The 21,543-nt window shown below is 47.7% G+C and overlaps 1 protein-coding gene across 5 annotated transcripts in view; it reads right to left on the reverse strand.

Moving 5' to 3' along the window:
- Nucleotides 1–21,543, reverse strand: part of PDE4A (phosphodiesterase 4A) — a 281,007-nt gene that overhangs the window by 13,548 nt on the left and 245,916 nt on the right. For all 5 annotated transcript variants that reach the window (XM_035141219.2, XM_035141222.2, XM_035141224.2 and 2 more), the window contains 5 exons: nt 17,009–17,102; nt 7,751–7,929; nt 4,205–4,303; nt 2,394–2,558; nt 719–818 (listed from right to left, as the gene is read on the reverse strand). In XM_035141219.2, the coding sequence (XP_034997110.2) occupies nt 719–818; nt 2,394–2,558; nt 4,205–4,303; nt 7,751–7,929; nt 17,009–17,102 (637 nt within the window). The remainder of the gene's footprint in view (nt 1–718; nt 819–2,393; nt 2,559–4,204; nt 4,304–7,750; nt 7,930–17,008; nt 17,103–21,543) is intronic.

The raw sequence follows: 21,543 nt of genomic DNA on the forward strand, positions 1-21,543 counted from the left end.
CTGGAGAGCCCCTGCTCCACAGGCAGGAAGAGAGAGAGGCGGGAAGAGTGGACGGGAATAGGGCTGACCATAGACCCTTCGCCCCGACACCGGAATTGAGAAGGAGGAGAAAAGGGAGGAGATTCACTGTCCCGAGGCTTTTATGTTGGTCCCAATCGCGGAAGGGGACAGTGCCGGATTCTGATTCGGAATGAGGAGACATGAAACCAGCAGCTCGCTACACTGTAAATAATGTGCACTAATAAAGACTTTTGAAAGACAAGCATGTGGAAGGTCATTACTCAGGAGTAGTCATAACAACCCTGACACTGGCCTTCACTGATGATATTCTCTCTGCATTTTCTTGCCTCAAGGTAAGTTGCCGGGGAGCCCTGGGGAAGTGGAACTGGGAGGGAATGAAGGGAAACAAAGCCCTGCTTCAGAACATTGGGCTGCATTTGCCCCAAAGCTGCTTGTGGGCATTTGAGGAGAGGCATTTCTCCCTATAAGTCTCTTTTCTTGCAACAACCCTATAGCAACCGTGTCAGAAGAAAAGCAGTTCAGCCTCACGCATGATAAGGTGACACATTACAAGGTGCAAGCAAAAGAGGCACATTCAAATCCTTTCCCGTCCAATATCTCCTCCATATTTGACACACATGCGTACCCCCTCCCCCCGCCCACTCATGTTCCCCTCCCCCCAACACCCCTTTGCCCCCAATCCCCCTGTGCTACTCACTGGTATTGATCAAGAACTGGTTGGAGACGCCAGGGTGGTCCACATCATGGATGGCAGCAGCAAATATCGCAGCCAGGATCTCGAGGTCAGTGAAGACAGCCTGCAAAGGAAAGAGAGAGAAGCTGCTATAGAGGGATGGTGTTTCTGTCCTGCTTCGTGGAGGAAGCTGGTGCTTCGCTAACGAGGAGAGGTGCATCTTTATGAAAGGGGCCCACTGCTAGGAGAGAGAGCGAGGCGAGATCCCAAACCCCAAAGATTTGTGTGTTGCTGCTGTGTGAGGGAACCCACTGAAGCTTACAGGCCAGAGCATTTCCTGGACAGGAGTAAGTACATACCGTATCAGGCCCCCAATGCACACGCAACTCTAATGGGATGCCGACCTCCTCTCCCCATTCTACCTGGGGAAAAGACCCTGGCACCCAAAAATTCCTCATATCCCAGGCCGGCCAGCCATTGCGGTAGACTGGTACAGAGCAAAGGTAGCTAACCTTTGGTGATAATCTTGCTGAACTACAAATCCCATCGACCCTGACTATCGACAGTGCCGACTGCGGCTGATGGGAGATGGAATCCAACAACATCTGGAAAGCCATAGAGGTTTTAACTCATGGGTTAACTCATGGTTTCGGATGTAAAAACAGAAATTAATAATAATAATAATAATAATAATAATAATAATAATAATAATATCAACGGGGCTAATTTTTCTAGCCTCCCAAAAGGAAGCATTACCATTTCTATGGTGTTTTGCAACACACATGAAGTTGTTAGAATTGCCTGGCTAGATCAGAGTAGAGGTCCATCTGGGAAGCCCATAACATGGGCATGATTGGGAGAGTGCGCCACCCCGTTGTGGCCCCCCAGCACCAGGAATCAGTGGTGCACTATATTGCCTCCTCTGGGTGTTTAAACACTGTGCCCTCCGTAATGTTCCATAGCGACAAGATTAGGCAGGCAGCAGGTTTGCAAACATACTGTAATCTCTTGCACTTGCAAATAGTCTTGCAATATTTATTGGAGCTCTGCGGCCAATAATCTCTCTTGTCTGCTCCAGATCAATATGTGAATGTCTGCTGCCCTCCTTCCATCTTGCAGCTCCTGGCCACAAGCAAGTTTCCTCTCTGCTTCCTTTCTGCCCTAGTTTTCCTTTCCGATTCCTGGCTCTTGCCTTCTCCTCTCCCTCTCATTCTGCTGCACCTTGCTTCTCCCACCCCCCCAGACTTTAGGCCCCTACTTCATTTTTATCCATCCTCTCCTAGGATCTTCTGCCAGTATCTAAAATCAGAGCAGTTCAGCCAATGGCAGCCAGGGCCCCTCCAGGCCACAGATATCCACCCTGAGGCTGGCAGGAGTGGAGCCAATCAGTCAGTGGATTCACCACTTAATACACCAGAATCCAGATGTTTTGAACCCTCGTAGCCCTGTGAAACATTAGGCTGGGAAATAGTGACTTGTTCAAAGGCTATTTGGGCCTAAGCATAGATTCCTCAAAGGCCAGGTCTGCCAAGTCCAAGTGAAGCACTACAGTCCCTGTGCTCATGACACAAAGAGAATCCTTGGCTACAGGTACCCAGTGAGCAATCTTCCCCACCCCAAATAGGCAGGCAGGTGGACTACCCAATTACCGCACACACACATTCACACAATTCACCAGCTACAGAAGACAAACCCTTACATCCAAGGCTGGTGTGGACAGAAGAACGTGAGTGGACTGCGTGACGTCAGCAGCATGGAGGCTGTTGTGATAGGCCACGTCGGCATGATAGTGGTCTTCTAGCGTCATGATGTAAGTGACTAATGTGTCCACGGGGATCTTGAAAGTTTTCAGCAAGTCTCTTTCCTGGGTGGGGTGGAATAAGAGGAGTGAAGCATTTGCTGGGAAAGTCTGGCATCAGCCCCCACCTAAAAAAGGTTGCTCAAATGAGTGCCGTTATCTTTCTCTTTCCCGTAGCGGAAAAGATAAAAGCGAGGGACAGAAACTTGTGGAATCTTGAGCAGCAATGGCAATACACCAAGAGAGGATGAGCGAAAGGCTTCTGCCCACCCACTGAGCCAGAGCTCTCTCTTCCATCTACCAGAGCCCCTTCCTAGACACCACCATTCAACGTAGATTAAAGCATATTAAGTACTGGAGACTCTTGAGAGTCCCATGGACTGCGAGAAGACCAAACCTATCCATTCTGAAGGAAATCAGCCCCGAGCGCTCACTGGAAGGACAGATCCTGAAGCTGAGGCTACAATACTTTGGTCACCTCATGAGAAGAGAAGACTCCCTGGAAAAGACCCTGATGTTGGGAAAGATGGAGGGCACAAGGAGAAGGGGACGACAGAGGACGAGATGGTTGGACAGTGTTCTCGAAGCTACAAACATGAGTTTGACCAAACTGCGGGAGGCAGTGGAAGACAGGAGTGCCTGGCCTGCTATGGTCCATGGGGTCACGAAGAGTCGGGCATGACTAAACAACTAAACAACAACAAGTACTCTACAGAAAGAAAGAAAGAAAGAAAGAAAGAAAGAAAGAAAGAAAGAAAGAAAGAAAGAGGGAGGGAGGGAGGGAGGGAGGGAGGGAGGGAGGGAGGGAGGGAGGGGAGGAAGGAAGAGGAGAAAAGGGGCCCTCTCTCTGACTGACAATCTCATGGGAACATTAATCAGAAATAGATCTGCCTTTTCTCACCTTAGACAGTCTACTCTATTCAATCCAGTCCCACAGGGGGGGCAGGGGGGGGCTAGCCCAGGATCCATTGGATCACTGCTACCATCAAGTTATGGCAACAAGCCCCAATCCTGGCCTCTTTGCTGTGCCAGCCGCCCGCTTTTGCCCTGGCCAGAGCAAGTGGTTGGGCTGTGGATCAAGCCCCACTGCTGCTGGCCAGATGTAGGATTGCAGGCTAGCGATCTTATTTATTGTGACAAAAGCATTTGCGGAATGGAGCCACTCTGTCAATGCAACGGATCCAGGTAGGCTCAAGTCCATGGAAGTTTATAATAAATATATTGACTAAATGTTTTATGGCGCCACCAGGAGCACCAACCTGCAACTCAGCCAGATCTCTCCTTAAATGTCCCCTCTGAGGACAGGGAGAGGACGTGGAAGTGTCGTCTACCAGGAGACAAAACAATTTGACTCAGAAAACAGCCAAGTCTCAAACAAGCTGCAAAAAGGGCACCTCTTACACTAAAAGTGCTCAGGGAGATGAAATTGTTAAATGCAAGAACTCTCCCGAAATTGACACACTCCCAGCAAAAAGTGCCCACCCCTTCACTTTTTGTGCAATCCTCCTTGGTTTTTTTTAAACTTGCTTCTTGTGTACAACTCCATATGCATTGAAGTGATACCTAATAGTGAATCCAAAGCTGACCTAGAAAGGCACACCTCAAGCTTCAGCTCCATACACAAGTCTTTGTATATCGAGACAACATTGCAGCCCAAGCCAGTAGGAGGGTGTGGGCATGGGACGAGGACACGGCAGTGCGAGCACACGTACCTGGAATATTGTATACATGATGCAGCTGAGCGACCGATTGTTGGTGTACTCGGCGACCCGGAAGATGTTAAGGCCCCACTTGTTTAGGTGTTCCAGTTCCTGTAAGAGCGTAGTGGGGGAAACAGTTGGTACTCCTTTGCCACAAGGGGTTTCAAGGGGGGAGGAGGTCATGAGAGCAGAGATGTAGAACAGTGTGCTCTCCCTGGCAGTCCAGCTGGAGCCTGAGCCGCCTTTCCACACCGGGGACATTACCGATGGCAAGACTGAAAAACCATGTCACCAAGGAGACTAGGAACACTGCCCTTGCAGCTGCTCCAGAACACCCAACATTGGCATCAATCTAAGAGGCCATTTAGGGGCCTGGAAGCCAGGCAGTGTTTAGATCATTCCTGCCCAACCTGGTGCCCTCCAGGCATTGCTCAACTGCAACAGCCATTCATCCCAGACCACCAGCCAGGAAGGCTGGGGCTCCAAAACATCTGGAGCTCACTAGGGTGGGAAGCCTAGTTTAGCTGCTCATCTGTTTTGAGTACAGTCACCAGCAACACTAAAATTTAGAGATACAGAAGCAGCAAGGTTTGGGCAATAAGGTTTTTTTTTTAATTACCTCATGCAGCTGGCTTAGAAATCAAACCTGTGAGCAGCTGAGCTTCTTCTAAAGCTGCGTAGCTCACGAGAATTTAAAAACGGAACAAAAAATTCATAGGTCCAACATGATCCTTTCTTCTCATTCTGCCAGTCTGAAGACAGCTCCTTGGTACTCCATGATTACGTATGCTGTGATTAAATTATGCAAACTACTTAAACAGGAATTTTCTGCTAAGGCGGTGGTTTGCAAATATCTCCCTGCTGTGTGGACCACCTGAATATTGCTGAGGGTCTTAGCTGGCTCATTGATCCTTTTTATGTCTATTGCAGTAATTCCAATGCACTTGAGCTGGATGCCGAATGATTTGAAGTTCCATTTTAATCACTTTTTTTATTTCTTACACTGTACTTTATCGTATGAAAATCTGAATCCCGCAAAATTCATATTGTAATACAATAAAATACAATGTAAAATCAAAGAAGTAATAAAAAATATACTGTAATTTTAAATCAAGATGAATATTTAGTGCCGCAGACCACCTGGATGAAGCTCGCGGACCAGAGTCTGAGAACCACCTGCACCAAGAGAAACATTTCCTCTTTTTACATTTCAGCAAATGTTCCCTGCTGCTATAAAAGGACATTATTGGACCACTTCCTTCAGCCAACAGCACTGTATTTGTGTTAAGGGTGTTAACACTCCGGAGCTTGACTTTCAAAGATGCCAAATCCAACTTTTTGTCTTGGTTACTCATAGGGTGCGGCTACTGGTTTAACACCCCCCCTTCCAAAAAGCGAATACTTATTTGCAAATATAGCAGATGCACTGAGGCCAGGCCAACTTGCCCGCCAGCCCCCACCCACCCATTGCCAGCCACCTTGCGTTCATGAAAGGGACGCACCAGGGCGAAGACCCTTCACCCTGGTGCGCCCTTTTGAGGATCACTATGGAATTTAGGGGGCAGCCCCCTCCTTGAAAATATTAGTGGGCCTCACCCCCTGCCCCCCGATGGTGCCCCTGAAATATAGGCATGGTAATTTCAGAAACATTGACTTCTGTTGCCTTTGCGGTGTTGAGATAGCACTGAGTATTTTGGGGTAGATTATAATTTGTACAACCCTGTTTTAATTTTTTAAGTGCATAAATAGTGTTTTCTGTGGCGCTCTCCATATTTTGTGAGACTGCAACTCCTTTCATCCCTGATCTTTGGCCATGCTGGCTTTTGTGGCAGCTGGGAGCCCAACCACACTGCCTATCCCTTTGAAGGTTTATGACTACACTTATATTCGTACTTACTGCTTCTGACTGTACTGCTATGGTCTCCAGCCAAGACAAAGTAATAAACTTAAATTAGTCCATGAGATGTGCCTAAGCACTGGGTGCACACCGCCACATAATGAGGTGGCCTTCCTAGTGTAAGTTAAGGACATATTTGGTGGAACTGTCCTAAGATTGTGAATTCCTGGCAAGAGGTATTGACTGAGTCTGGAAATGACATTCCCGGGTTACAAGCGCTGAGGCTGCCTGCTTCCTCGTGCTGCAGCTTCAGCAGTTCAACCCAGGTCATTTTAAACCACTGTCACTCGTTACATCAAAAATAGACCACACCTCCCAGTTTTGGACGTAGCAGGCAACTGCGGTTGAAGAGACCGAGACTGAAAGAAGGAAACCAGCACATGAATGGGAAGCGGCGAGTGAAATGCTTGTAACTGGCTTTATGAATTATGGCTAACATTCTCGGCTTAAAGAACGTTACTTCCAAGCAGGTCCTTTACATCATTTTTAAAGGTAAAGAGCTGCGCCGTCTTGGGCTGATGAAACAGAAAGCCAAGTCCCAACCAATACGAACTGGCTAGGAATGTGCAAACTCAGTGGTGGCAAACCTCTCTGGCCAAGTGTGCCACAAGTCAAGCCCAAAGTATGAGGAAATACGAGGCCTCTATAGAAAGTGCTACACATGCAGATCTGCATGCTTTGATGACCCCCTCCTTTTTGCCTCTAGCCCAGGGATTGGCAAGGTTTACCTCGCCTGGGCCGGTTCATTCCAGCGGAGATCCCTCCGTGGGCCGCATTGCACGCGTGCCCATGATTTCCGGCATCTGTGCAGATGTGATTTCCGGTGCCACAGAAGCAAGTCCCTGCGCCGCGCTGGTTTAGCGCCGTGTGTGGGGACTCGCCTAGCGGGCAGCTAGTTTCAGGGGCGGCTTGTGGGCCGCTTAAACAACACCTGCGTGCTGCTTGTGGCCCATGGCCTTAGGTTGCCTACCTCTGCTCTAGCCCATTGAGCCTGGGAGTAAGAAGCAGGACAGTGCTGGAGAGGCAAGGAAGAATACAGGCCTGACTCTGCAATACCCACTCTTGTCCAGGCATATTGCAACCTCTCACTTCCTGCACCTGTTCTGCCGTGACCATCTATTGTCTAGTTGCTAAGCTGTCGCTAAACTGGCTATTGGGGGGGGGGAGGGAGGGAATGGAGCACTCAGAAACTGGGCAGTATCAAGGGGGGTAGCTGGAATGTCACGTCCATTAACAAATTAACTAAGTAGGCATTTTTCTTGCAGGGGATGGAGAAATATTGGCTCAAAGACAAAACAATTAGTTTTGTTCTGGGTCAATGGAGAGAGCTCCCATATCTTCTCTCTACTACAAAAGGCAATAAAGTACTGTTGCCACATGCCTGGGATTTCAAAAACTCCTTCTTTGCTAATTTGCCAAAAAACGCTCAACAGCTTTGCCAAAAACGAAGCTCTGGATTTTCACTGTTTGAAATATGGCAGCCCTAGTACCGTTGGTTCTGGAACCAGAACAGAGCAAAACTGGATACAAAGAAAGGCCGCCTTCCCAGAAGTCCTGCCAGAGTCCCTTAATTGTGATCTGTGACCCAGAATCCCCTTCAAAGCTAGATATAACCTCTGACTTTCCACACCAGCCGATTCCCACAATATGGGAAATCTCACCTTACTGAGCGGCTCTTCCTGGTCAGTTTTGACCCCAAAGCGGGGAATACTGGAATTGGTCAGGCTGGAACTGTGCATGAGTTTCTTGACTCCGCTGATCTGGCACATGGGTTGCTGCTTCTTCTTCTTCTCCCGCTCTTTCTGTGTTGGGGATGGAATCTCCACATCGTTCTGCTTGTCTGAGGATGAAAAGAGACGGCATCTGAGAGAGAGAAAGAGGACAAGGGCGAAAGACTGAAGGTGCCACTGTCTGACCTGCGCAAGAATCTCTCTGGGCAAATGTGCACCAAGGGGTTAACATAACGTGGGTGCAGTTTCGCTCCATCTCTCCAAAACAACAACAGTGCCTACATCAGGCAGAGCTTCCTCGCTAGCTCACATATTCCCTAGCCTGAGCTCCTGGAGGCAAAAAGGCCAACAGTTCCATTCTTCTTGTAGTCAGTGCCCTGCACAGAAGCCAGGATAGTCCAAGAAGGGATGGGTGGTCTATGGATGCTGGGTTAAAGACTGTACATGGGCAATAATTTCTCAAGGGACTTGGGAGGCGGTATTGTAGAACCTTCAGTTACAGGTAGGTAGCCGTGTTGGTCTGAGTCGAAGCAAAATAAAAAAATTCCTTCAGTAGCACCTTAAAGACCAACTAAGTTTTTATTTTGGTATGATTTATTTTGGTATAACATTGTGTATGCCATCAAATGCCAACAGTGCCCTTCAGCTCTCTATATTGGACAAACAGGCCAAACCCTGCGCCAAAGGATAGATGGACATAAATCTGACATCAGGAACCACAAGACAGAGAAACCAGTAGGAGAACACTTCAATCTCCCAGGACATTCTATACAAGATCTCAAAGCAGCTGTTTTATTACAGAGAAATTTCAGAAACAGACTGGAAAGAGAAGTTGCTGAATTGGAACTCATTACCAAACTTAAAATCATGGAGCCACCTGGGATGAACAAAGACATAGGATTCTTATCTCATTATGCATGATCAAGCTTTCTTTAGCACCTCAGCCCTTGCTCCCCCCCCACACAGGACCAATTGCAGTCATCAGCAGTCATTAACAGCCATCAACAGGTTTACCACTCCTATCAGCCCATCACCCATTCCCACCCACCCCCCCCACCCTCTGGGTCTGACTCTTCTGCTTCAAGTGTATCTGAAGAAGTGTGCATGCACACGAAAGCTCATACCAAAATAAAAACTTAGTTGGTCTTTAAGGTGCTACTGAAGGAATTTTTTTTATTATGTAGAACCTTCAGTTACAGAATCACAGAACTGTAGAGTCGGAAGGGACGCTGGCAATCATCTAGTCCAGTGTTTCTCAACCAGTGTGCCTCCAGATGTTTTGGGACTACAACTCCCATCATCCCTAGCTAGCAAGACCAGTGGTAAGGAATGATGGGAGTTGTAGTCCCAAAACATCTGGAGGCACACTGGTTGAGAAACACTGATCTAGTCCAACTGCTTGCAGTGCAGGAATCTCAACTAAAGGATCCATGACAGATACTGAAAAACCTCCATGGAAGGAGAGTCCATCACCTTCCGAGGGAGACCCTTCCACTGCTGAACAGTTCTTACTGTCAGAAAGTTATTCCTGGTTTTTAATTGGAATTTCCTTTCTTGTACCTTGAAGCCATTGTGGTGCAGTTAGTCCTGCCCCACCGTGGTCTCCGGTCATACCAGGTTTTTTCCAGGGCTTTCAGAAAGTGTAACCAGTGGTGCTGCAATAAAAGTGTGCATGCTTTGGTCTGATTGCTGGAGTTACCTATTGGATAGTATCAATGTTGGAAGCAGCAGGGAAACCATTTTTATGAGAGCGTTTAAAACAACTGCTGCCGTTATGAATAGTAAAATGCTGAACTTAAGGAGAACATTGCGGTCCAAGCAAATCCTGTTGAAAGGCTTCCCTCAAAGCTGGTTTGGAAACTGCAGCTGGTTCAGAACGCCGCTGCAAGGTGGGATCATATTATACTGATCCTGAAAGCGCTTTAATTTGCTGTCGGTGTGCTACCTAGGGCAATTCAAGTTATTGGTATTAATGCATAAAACCCTGAATAGGTTAGAACTCAAGTGCCTGAAGGAACACCCTCCCTATTACCAACCAACCAAGTGCTGTAAGATCTGTAGGCCATAACAGAGCAGGGCTTTCTCAGGGGTGGCACCCTGCCTTTGGGAGTCTTTCCCTGTACGGATCTGGTGGTCCACCACACTATTTTAATTCAGGCAACATCTATTTATTTATGCAGGGCTTCCATCCTTCATGGGAGTGACCCTACTGATAACAGCTGCGCCACTAGTTGCTATATGGCATTGATTATTATACTGTGTTGTAGATTATGGTTCTAACTTTGTTTTTAATGCTGTACTTTGTGGAATCTGATAACACCCCCCCCCCCCGGGCTTCATGTGAGGAAGGGCAGAATGCAATAAACAGGTAATGCTGATGTCCCCTCTCTCCCTCCCGAAGGCAGCTCAGGGGTTAATAATAATAATAATAGTACATTTTTATTTATACCCCGCCCTCCCCAGTCAAAAACCGGGCTCAGGGCGGCTCACACCAACAGAATTACAATAAAACATAAAAACAATTAATTAAAATACAGATTAAAATACAGTATTAAAATTTAAAGTGCAGCCTCATTTCAAGTAGTCCATAGGTCCAAGCCATGAGGAAGGAAAACACAGGGGTCAGGCCGAGTCTAACCCAAAGGCCAGGCGGAACAGCTCTGTCTTGCAGGCCCTGCGGAAAGATGACAAATCCCGCAGGGCCCTGGTCTCCTGGGAAAGAGCGTTCCACCAAGTTGGGGCCAGTACTGAAAAGGCCCTGGCTCTAGTAGAGGCCAATCTAGCCATCTTATGGCTCGGGATCTCCAGAATATTGTTGTTTGTGGACCTTAGCGGGGCATACCAGGAGAGGCGGTCCCGTAGGTACGAGGGTCCCAAGCCGCATAGGGCTTTAAAGGTCAAAACCAGCACCTTAAACCTGATCCTGTACTCCACCGGGAGCCAGGGTTGGGGAGCAAGGGGAGGGCAATGTATTTCCAATGCTCTTCTACACCCCCACCCCCTGCAATTGGCAGAGCAAGGGTCAGAAGCTGGCCTGCTTTTCCAAACCTGACCCAGCCTCCTGTACTGTACTCTCAAACTGACCATGGACTTCAGGCCCCCAAGAGGGGTGTGTGTGCGTGTGAAATGCAAACCCAGGAGCTGGCTTCAGAAAGCATTACAGGGCGTTTTCTCATCTACTTCCCACTATGAATGCAGGTTCCTGACAAACTTCACAGAAAGGTGGTTGGGGCAGCCGGAGGCTGTGGTTAGACTGAGGGTGTAATGAGCAGGGAGGAACAGGTTTGGAAGATCTGGCCTCATCCTGCCACCTGCTCTGCTCAAGGCAGTGGAACCCAGGGCAGATTGGAGGGAGAGGAGTTGCAGCGGGCAGGGTAAATGCAGGGAGGGTTGCGAAAGGGGTGGCGCCACTGCAGGCCCACTTGTCAAAAATGACTAAATTAGTGAAAGATAAGCAGGTGGCGCAGTGGGCTAAACCACTGAGCCTAGGGCTTGCTGATCAGAAGGTTGGCGGTTCGAATCCCTGTGACGGGGTGAGCTCCCGTTGCTTGGTCCCAGCTCCTGCCAACCTAGCAGTTCGAAAGCCTGCCAAAATGCAAGTACTGTAGATAAATAGGAACCGCTACAGCGGGAAGGTAAACGGCGTTTCCATGCACTGCTCTGGTTTGCCGGAAGCGGCTTTGTCATGCTGGCCACATGACCTGGAAGCTATACGCCTGCTCCCTCGGCCAATAATGCGAGATGAGCGCCGCAACCCCACAGCCGGTCACGACTGGACCTAATGGTCAGGGGTCCCTTTACCTTTACATTTTTAAGCAGCACAACTCTCCACTCTAGCTCCACCCATACAAAAACTTGTCACCACACATTGATTCAATTCTCCAAATGCTTCCTCTATCCATCTCTCTTTCTTTCTTTGTGTAGCAAATCTAGCCTATTTTTAAAAAGAAAGCAGCAAGGCAGTAACCCCCCATCCAACCTGCGCCCCCCCATTTCATCCATTCATTGAAATCTATTACCTGTGGGTGAGGTATCACGCAATTGCATTCAGCCAGGACTAGAGGGCTCCACTGATCTTTTCAGGAAATGTGCACACTGGTGCTTCACGAGACGGTCGGGGGCAAGGATGTAGTGATTGAGGGGCTGTAGGCTAGAGGCCTCTAAGAAGGCCGTGGAGCAGTTTTGTGGAGAGACTCACCCTCGGGAGTGCAGGGCCTCGTTCCCCCACCTTCTTCAAGGACCGTCTCCAGGGGCAAGAAGTCACGGGTGGGGGGCACCCACTGGGAGAAGAGAGGAGGTGGTGGGGACAGCCTGCCCAGGGGTTGGTGGCGAGCCGTGGGTGAGCCCAGCGGGGGCAGGAAGTGGGGAGGGCGCAAGGTGAGGGGGAAGTGAGAGCGGGTCACGTCATGGCAGGGCAGAGCTATGCCCCAAGTGTACCTTCGGGAGAAGCAGCGGCAGGGGGGCCTCATGGTAGAGTGGGGAGGGGGGCAAGAGGCCCTGGGGCAAGCAGTGCACAAGTCATGGTTGCATTCTAGAGTGGGTTGCTAAGAAGCAGGATTGTGACGCTTCAGAGCACCCAGCCAACCAGCAGGCAGGGGGGCTTTCTCGCGAGGGCAAAGCAGAAGGCCTTTGTGGAGCCACCTCTGTCTCTCTCCAGGGCCCTTCTTCATCCAAACACTTCCAAAAGATGCGGAGCTCCCAGACCCCCTGAAGCTCAGTTTATGAGATCACATGCACAAAATCAGATGTGGCTTTCTACCAAGACTGGCAGAGTGCTTGAGGACATCCTTCACGGAAAGAGAGACAGTGGCCCAGAACCTCCCATAGCCGATTTGCTAATGGAGCCACCTTTTATGTAGACAGGGCAAGAGGCCAGATTCAAACCCATCTTCCACAACAGGACAGTTTCCTGGGTGACCAAGAGCATCCTGGGATTTGCTTGTGAGCTGGACATAAAAAGACTCCACGGGTTGCCTCCGGTATGGTGAGTGCTCCTTTGACTTGCAGGCCTATTTTGCCTGAACGGTACAATCAGCTCAGAGAAAGAGGCACAGGCAGAGATGGGAACAGAAGAGGTTCCTCTCTTTTCCTCACCCCAACTGGTAAATCCCTCTCCCAACTCTGAGCCAGGAAGAACTCAGAAGTCCTGGCTATTTCCTACAATGTAATCCCTCTCCTGTTTCCACACAGCCAAGCATGGGATGCAAATATTCCAGCAGTTCCCAGATGCAGTCCTATTCTGTCTTGCTAAACACAACTTCCTCTGCCAACATCAGAAACCACCCAGGTTTTCTCCTGCTCTGTAGGGTAGGACTCGAACCAATGGCTTCAAGTTGCAAGAAAGGAGATTCCGACTAAACATCAGGAAGAACTTTCTGACGGTAAGAGCTGTTCAGCAGTGGAACGAACTCCCTTGAGAGGTGGTGGGCACTTCTTTGAAGGTTTTTAAGCAGAGCTGGATGGCTATCTGTCACAGATGCTTTAGCTGCGATTTCTGCACTGCAGGGGGTTGAACTAGATGACCTTTGGTGTCCCTTACAACTCTAAAATTCTATGATTCTAGTTACAGGTAGGTAGCCGTGTTGGTCTGACACAGTCAAAACAAAATAAAAAAATCCTTCCAGTAGCACCTTAGAGACTAACTAAGTTTGTCATAGGTATGAGCTTTCGTGTGCATGCATACTTCTTCAGATACCCGAAAGTGTTACCTTCTGGTATCTGAAGAAGTGTGCATGCACAAGAAAAGTTAATACCTATGACAAACTTAGTCGGTCTCTAAGGTGCTACTGGAAGGATTTTTTTAATTCTATGATTCTGTGATTCTCCTCGCAGCAGCTCTATGCCAGCAAAAATAGTCTGGTCTCTGGGCCAACCAGCTAAATACCAATAGCCTAGATTTGATCTCTCTTTCTTTGATCTCGCTCACCTTTTGCACCTCAGCAGCCTTTAACGCCCCACCACCTGACCTCGGCAGGACATGCCGCAGTTGCTTATGTGGAGGAAGAGCGAGTGTGAATTCTGGCCCCAGCACAACTTGCCGTTGGCCTCAGCCCTCAGCCTAAGTTCCGGCTCTCTCACAAGGCTCCCATTGAAGGGGCCGTTTGCATCAACATTTGCTTAAGGCTGGGTATTTGCATCTGCTGACGTCAATGGAGGCCTGGCTTCTTGGGAACTCGGTTAATGGAGGCACCCGGGAGTTTGCCTTGAATGTCCTCAGCTACTGACTGCCTTTTTCAGGCTCAGGGGAGCATGTGGGTCTGTTGAAGAGAGATACAGGGAGGAATCTCCAACTCAGCAAGTGCCCGAATGACCACATATACATGAATGTGCTAGTCTAGACACTGTTTTTCATATGTCAACGGTGAACGACACAGAATGTGAGGTGCGCAGCATGGATTTGTGTCCACGACAGTCCCTGGGGGGGGGGGGAAGTGTTTGCATATCATAATATGTGTTCATGCGGTGTCTGAAATGTCTCACAGTCCAATCCTATGCTCCTTATCCACGGATTTCAGGGTGTTTTAATCAGAGTAAATGGTTTAGGCTCCAATCCTACACTCGCTCGCCAATGAGTTAAGTCCCACTCAACCCAAAGGGCCTTACTTCTGAGTGGAAATATCTAAACTTCCACTGTTGATCTGCAAATGGAAAGAGAGCGTTAGCTTGTCCAGCCTCACATGGCATGGCCCAGCCATCAAACGCAGGAATCTGGATCCTGTGTCAGGAGGCGCTAAAGCCCATTGCCAAAGAGGACGCACAGCCCCCAGGGGTGCTGGTTCCAGCTCTCGCACCCAGAGGTTTCCAACAGCTGAACTTCACTGTGCAGGACAAGTACAGTGGTGCCTCGCAAGCCGAAAGTAATTCGTTCCGCGAGTCGCTTCGCCTTGCGATAATTTCGTCTTGTGAAGCGCGCGGCAAAATAACAACAAAAACCGTGCGGCCATAGAAAACTTTGTCTTGTGAGTCACCAAAAACATCGCAAAACGCTTTCGTCTTGCGAGCTTTTTGTTGCGCGAGGCATTCGTCTTGCGAGGTACCACTGTAATCTGAACCTGGAAATGGACATGTAACCTTGGCGCAAGGTGGGGTTATGCACTGCCTACAGAACACTAAGCTTACTAGCAAAGCTCAGCCACACCTAACCTTGAAACAAAAAAACACTGCAGCAAAATGTTCAAACAAGATAATGCAAAAGAAACAAACAGAGCCGGGATGGAAGTGATACTGAAAAGGGAGGGGGGGAAAGAGGTGTACTAAAGTTTCACTCTCACATGTTTAAGGTGAGAGGGGGTATTTTGGAGATCCTGCAAGTTCCAGCAGGGCTTTTTCTGCCATTTGCATCCTGGTGAGCTCTTTTCAGTCCCTGTCTTCCTCCTCCTCCTCCTCCTCCTCCTCCTCCTCCTCCTCCTCCTCCTCCTCCTCGTCTTCATCTTCTTCTCCTCTTCCTGCTGCTCTGGTGCCATCCCCCCATCCACCCCCTCCCGCTTTATTCTTCCCCAATGATCCCAGCCGATAAGACTTGGCTATGTGATAGCATCATGGGGGGGGGGAGGTAAACAAAGTCAATGCTTTTGCCCTCTTTGTGGGTTAGGGAGCAGAAGGAATCTCTCTGTTGCCAAGGCAACTAAGCTGCCCCATCACCAGGGATGCTCCTTGCCTTTCCAGGGAGGTTATTTTATTTTTTACATTTATATGCCACCTTTATCTTCCAAGAATCTCAAGGTGGTGAACATGGTTCTCCTCCTCCCCATTTCATTCCCACTACAATCCTGTGAGGTAGGTTAGGCTAAGTGATGGTGACTGGCCCAGCGAGTTTCATGCCTGCGTGGGGATTCGAACCCTGCTCTTCCAGGTCCTAGTCCGACACTCTTAACACTCCAACCACTACGCCACACTGGCTCTGAGCTGTTGAAGTGTAACTCAGGACAGCAAAGTAGTAAGTTTATTGGAGGCAAATATGAACGTGGATGTCCTCTGCCCTCTTTACATTACTTTCAACGGTGTGTGTGCTTGAACATGCAATTCCAGCCACATTCTCACAGTAGTTTGGGGGAACTATGTGAAAATGGAACTAGAAGTATCTTCATCCCACCCACCCCATCCATTCAATGCCTCGCCAATCATAAAAAAGGGGGTGTTTTGTGGGTTATATATGTGAACATATTCATAAAACTTCACCTCTGCATTTGAGCTCAACTCTAAGGAAAACAACCCTAAAGAGAGATGCCTGACTAATTTTGGGTTAGTTCATTGTTAGACTCAGACAGGTAAAATGAGAGCCATTCTTAGATTACAGCCAAGCTATGCAGACAGACCTAAATACATTTTGATCAGAGCACATATAACATTGGACTGGAGAGATTAAAAATCCTACAGGACTTATGGCAAAGCTCTGAACTTTCCATTTAAGATTCAATTCCTCTTTTATCAGAAACCTTAAAGAAATGTACAACTTTAATGTTTGCCATGGAATTTTAAATTAAATATTTTTTCATGCAGGCCAGACAATATATGTTTATATCTCAGAACAATCACCCCCATGCCCTGCACACACTTTTAAAACACTTTAAAGAACTCTAATAATCCTTTTATTTTGGTATGAGCTTTCGTGTGCATGCACACTTCATCTGATGAATCTGATGAAGTGTGCATGCACACGAAAGCTCATACCAAAATAAAAACTTAGTTGGTCTTTAAGGTGCTACTGAATGAATTTTTTTATTTTGTTTCGACTCAGACCAACACGGCTACCTACCTGTATCTAATAATCCTGAGAGCCAAATTGTGTAGTGTAATGGTGATGTATGTGCAATGAGGAAAGTTGATGCTAGTTGTTGTTGTTGTTAATTATATTATTATTATTATTATTACTACTACTACTACAGTGGACGCTTGGGTTGTGAATGTAATCTGTGTGGGAAGCACGTTCGCAACCTGCAGCGCCGCATCTGCACATGCGCGGGTTGCGATTCGGTGCTTCTGCGCATGCACAAAGTGCGTTCCGGGACTTCCGGGTTCGGCACGGTGCTCAACCCGAAAACACACAACCTGAAGCGGCCGTAACCCGAGGTATGACTGTATTATTATTTGCCTATCCTGTGCTGCAAAAGAAAATTATACTGGGCATTAATATATTATTATTGTTTTCTTTTTCCTTCAGGGCCTGAACAGTCAAACCTTTGCACTCACCTAAGAAGGTGTTGGAAATATATTCAGAGACCTGGTTTCCAGAGCGGCTCATTTCAGAGAAGTGGGTTAGTTCACGGTTCAGCATTCTTTTGAACTGCCAGACAGAAGGGGAAAGAGAGAAGAGGAAGGAGTTAACATGGGTTTTCTGTCACATGCACAGGTATGAACAGGTCATGCAATTGTGTTTCACTGTATATGACTTACAGGACATTATAATAATAATAATAATAATAATAATAATAATAATAATAATAATAATAGTTTATACCCCGCTCATCTGGCTGGGTTTCCCCAGCCACTTTGGGCAGCTTCCAACAGAATATTAAAATACAATACAGTGATACCTCGACTTATGAATTTAATGCGTTCCAAACGCACATTCGTAAGTCGGAAAAAATTGTAAGTCGAATCCCATAGGAATGCATTGGGAGAAAAAAATCGTAAGTCGAAGCAACCCTATCTAAAAAATCGTAAGTAGAAAAAAATCCTATCTAAACCGCATTCAAGATGGCGGACGGAGCTCCGTTCGTAAGTAGAAACATTCGTAAGTAGAGTTATTCGTACGTCGAGGTACCACTGTAGTCTATTAAACTTTAAAAGCTTCCCTAAACATAGGCTTTGAGAAAGAGAACGACGACAAAAGAAGACGTTATTGGATCAGAACAAAGGGCCTATCTAGTCCAACATTTGGTTGGCCAACAAGAGTCACATGGGAAGTCCAGAAGCAAAAGATGAATGCAACTGCCTCTGACTCTGGAGGCAATCATGATGGCCAGACAATGGCAGCCTCATGGTCCATGAATGCCTGCGAGCCACTACCTGTGAGTAAATGTGTGTGAGAATAAACATGTGTGCCACATCTTGAATCATGTGTGTTCTTCTAGTCCAGGGGTGGGTAACCTTTGGTCCTTCTGTTGCTGTTAGGACACCAGTTCCCAACATTCCTGGCCATCCTGTGTGGGGCTGATGGGAGCTGGAGTCCACCAACATCAGGGTAGGGTGGGGTGGGTAAAAATAGGTTCCCCACCCCAGTGCAATGGATTTCAAGCTGTCTTCCTAGGAATTACAGCATTTCTAAGGGGGCTTCCTACTGAGAAAATTGCAAATAAGCTTCTTTACCACTTCCAATCATCTCCTGCCCACTGACCATGCTAGACCTCTTCAGCTAGGTTCAAGTGGCCTGGCCAGTTCTCTTGTCCCCAATAACATGCACTAGAACCCTTTGTAACACATGCAGGGATTCACTGGCGGACAAACCTACATTGGGGTAAGAAGCTTGACAACTGACACTCTTAGTATCACACATTACCACTGCCCAGGCATATATTTTCATGTGAGTACTGGGATCATGTCTGTACTGGGATTCAGTTTTTTTCCCATGTGGGGAGATGCTATTGTGTGGATGTGGGGGTACAGTATCTTGGCTGCACAAGAACGCTTGTGCAAGCATGTAATGCATTGATACACAGTCATGAGAACTCACAGACTTCTATTAATACTGTTGCAAAAGTCGGGCACCACTCCCAATTTCTGCCAAGCCATGGCAAGATTCCGGGGAGGTTCCAGGGTCTCTGCTTGTTTGAGATGCAAGACACAGCAGAGGCTGTCATAGCCTTAAGATATATGGTTTATTCACATATATATACTTTTAATCTGCGTGGAGTCCAGGAACTCAGCTACATTAGTAAAGAAACAGCAGTTTAAAGATGTAACAGCAGATGGCGCCAGAGAGCAGGAAATTGTAAAACACAGTTTTCCATAGAGAGATTTCCCCCCTTTTGTTATAATGATCTAATTTCAGACTTATTTATAGTGGGTTTTTTTCCTGTGTCTAGATCAGGCACTCCCAAACTGCGGCCCTCCAGATGTTTTGGCCTACAACTCCCATGATCCCTAGCTAACAGGACCAGTGGTCAGGGAAGATGGGAATTGTAGTCCAAAACATCTGGAGGGCCGAAGTTTGGGAATGCCTGGGCTAGATCCACCCCAGATCTTACAGCATGGCCATTTCAAGAGGGGCTTGTTCTCCACAGCAGTACAGAAGTTGAGTCCAGGGCATTTCTCTCTACTTGCCTTCAGCCAGCCAGCCAGCCCAAGATCATTCTGGCCTTTTTTCAGCTATTGTGCCAAAGGCTCCAGACTCTTCCTGTGACATCACGCCCAGTTACCCTGGCAACCTTCCGAATCCCCAGTCTCTGTTCACACCTCAGGGCAGAAGGGCAGGAGTGTTCTCTTGCCTTGCCAATGGGCTGCATTGTTTCTTAAAAGGCCCGAGCTTGGCCATGTTGTTCTGCATAGGCTAGCCCAGGAATTCCTCCACAAATTTTATTTCCCCTTCATATCCCAAATCATCAAAATCCTACCGTTTATTAATTTCTACTATTCACGAATAGACTCTGTTACCTCATATCCGTAACAATACAATACAAATACAATAACAATACAAGGGACCTGCCATACATGGACACATGTTGCTTTAGCCCAAATGCAACCCAAAGTCTGGAAAACTGACTTTCAAATGTGTGCACACTCTCAAAACACCTCAGGTTCAAGAGGGTTTCACTAGTGAAACCCCAATGTATTGTGGCACAGGGACATCATTTACACAGAGAGGATAGGAAGGTCATTTCATCCACTGACCCACTCACGCCTCACCCACAAGCTGGCGTTTCAACCCATATGCAATCACTGCACAGGAATAATTCCTTAGGGTCATCCGCATAACTGTACCGAGTAACTGTACAGTGGAACCTCAGTTTCTGATCACCTCGGTTTACGAATTTTCGGTTTACGAATGCCGCGGACCCATCTGGAACGGATTAATTCACTTTCCATTACTTCCGATGGGAAAGTTCGCTTCGGTTTATGAACGCTTCAGTTTATTAACAGACTTCCGGAACCAATTGTGTTCATAAACAGAGTAATGGAAATGGCTCCTGATATTGAGTACGCACACCAAAGGCACAAATTCCCTAGTTTCAATAAAGAAGTTCAATTTTTTTAAATCCATGTTGATGACACTGTTGTATCTTTAGTATTACATTTAGTATTACATTCAGTATTACATTTTTAAGGAAAGCAACAACAACAGATGTTCTAAAAATACAGGGGTTTCTGTGTGATCTCATTGGGACAGGTGGGGGTGGATCTAAGCTGGTCCACGGTCTAGATCAGTGGTGGGGAACCTGTGGCCCTCATGATGCAGCTGGACTGCAATTTGCAGCATCCCTGAACACTGACCATGCTGTCAGAAGTTGGAGTCCAGCAACATCTGGAAGGCCACAATGGATGGATACACCAAATGTCAGATGATGTGGTAGCAGGTTTTCATACCCAGCATTGAAAAAAAAGTGTGGTGGGCTCATTGGGCATCAAAAAAATTGTGGTTTTTTTGGGGGGGAGGGGGGGCAGACAGACACATTGTCTGGTAATCTTGCATCAGACCTACTTCATTTCATCTTATCATTTCTAGAGCCTTGGTACCCCCTTGGTACCCCCTTGGTACCCCCTTGGTAGTCTTGGAGCTTAATCCCAAGCACTACGAAACTCAGCACCAAGGATTTGGGGGCAAAGGCACTGGCTTTTCCAGTTCGGTGCCTGACACTGCTGTCATTTCAAAACCCACTTTGTCCTTGAAAAAAACTCCCGGATGCTGCTCCCTGGCAGAAGGGTTGAGGTGACTCATCAGCTCGTCAGCCAAGACATGGGTAATGCTACAGACCGCCCAGCTGCAGCAGCAGCAGCCTCAGGAAGAAGCCAAAGGGGAAAACCACCTTCCAGGAGGACAGGAGGGCTTCCACAGTGCTGATTCGGCTGCTCTTGATTAGGGGTCAGGATGCTATTATGTAGAATGCAATCCAAGGCCTGCACTTCTCTGATTCACAACCAAAAAACAAACCCCTTCTTCCTTTGCTTGGACTCACCCAGGCATGCAAAAGCTCTGCAGACAGAAGCGCTCGCCCTCTCCCTGCCAATCCCCCCCTCCCGGGGCTTTTCTTTAGCTGCAAATCACCAGAACTCAGTTCTGGCACCTCTCAGGTGGGCACCATTGCCATGATAAGAGAACAAGGGAGGCATTCATGGTGAGTCCCAGCACCTCTTTTTCTAGAAAAATAGCATTGCCCACACATACCCGGTTAGAGCCTACATGGAAACTCTTGTCCTTCATTGCTATGCCTCTTATACCCTGCTCCTCTTCCTGATTCAAACTTGCCCTTTCCTTGCTGCAGGGCGCTTGAGAGGTCAATGTGCTTCTCTGTGCATCCCGGGGAAAGGGCTGAATACAAACTTGGACAAATGATCCAAATTGCTGCTGCTTTACTTGTGTGAAGACGCAATAGGGGCATGTTTGAGCATTGCCAACACGGCTCTTAAGGAGCAAGCCAGGAACATCGGGTTAGTGTATTTGATTCCTGAAGAGCACCTGCTGCAAGTTAGGCTGATCTCCCCAAAGCCCTGTGGCTAATGAGGACAACTTGCCTATGCAACTTGCCAAGCTAGCTTCCCAAAAGAAGGAGGTGTGTGTGTGTGTGTGT

Source organism: Zootoca vivipara, chromosome 16 (assembly GCF_963506605.1).
Source record: "Zootoca vivipara chromosome 16, rZooViv1.1, whole genome shotgun sequence".
Taxonomy (NCBI): Eukaryota; Metazoa; Chordata; class Lepidosauria; order Squamata; family Lacertidae; genus Zootoca; species Zootoca vivipara.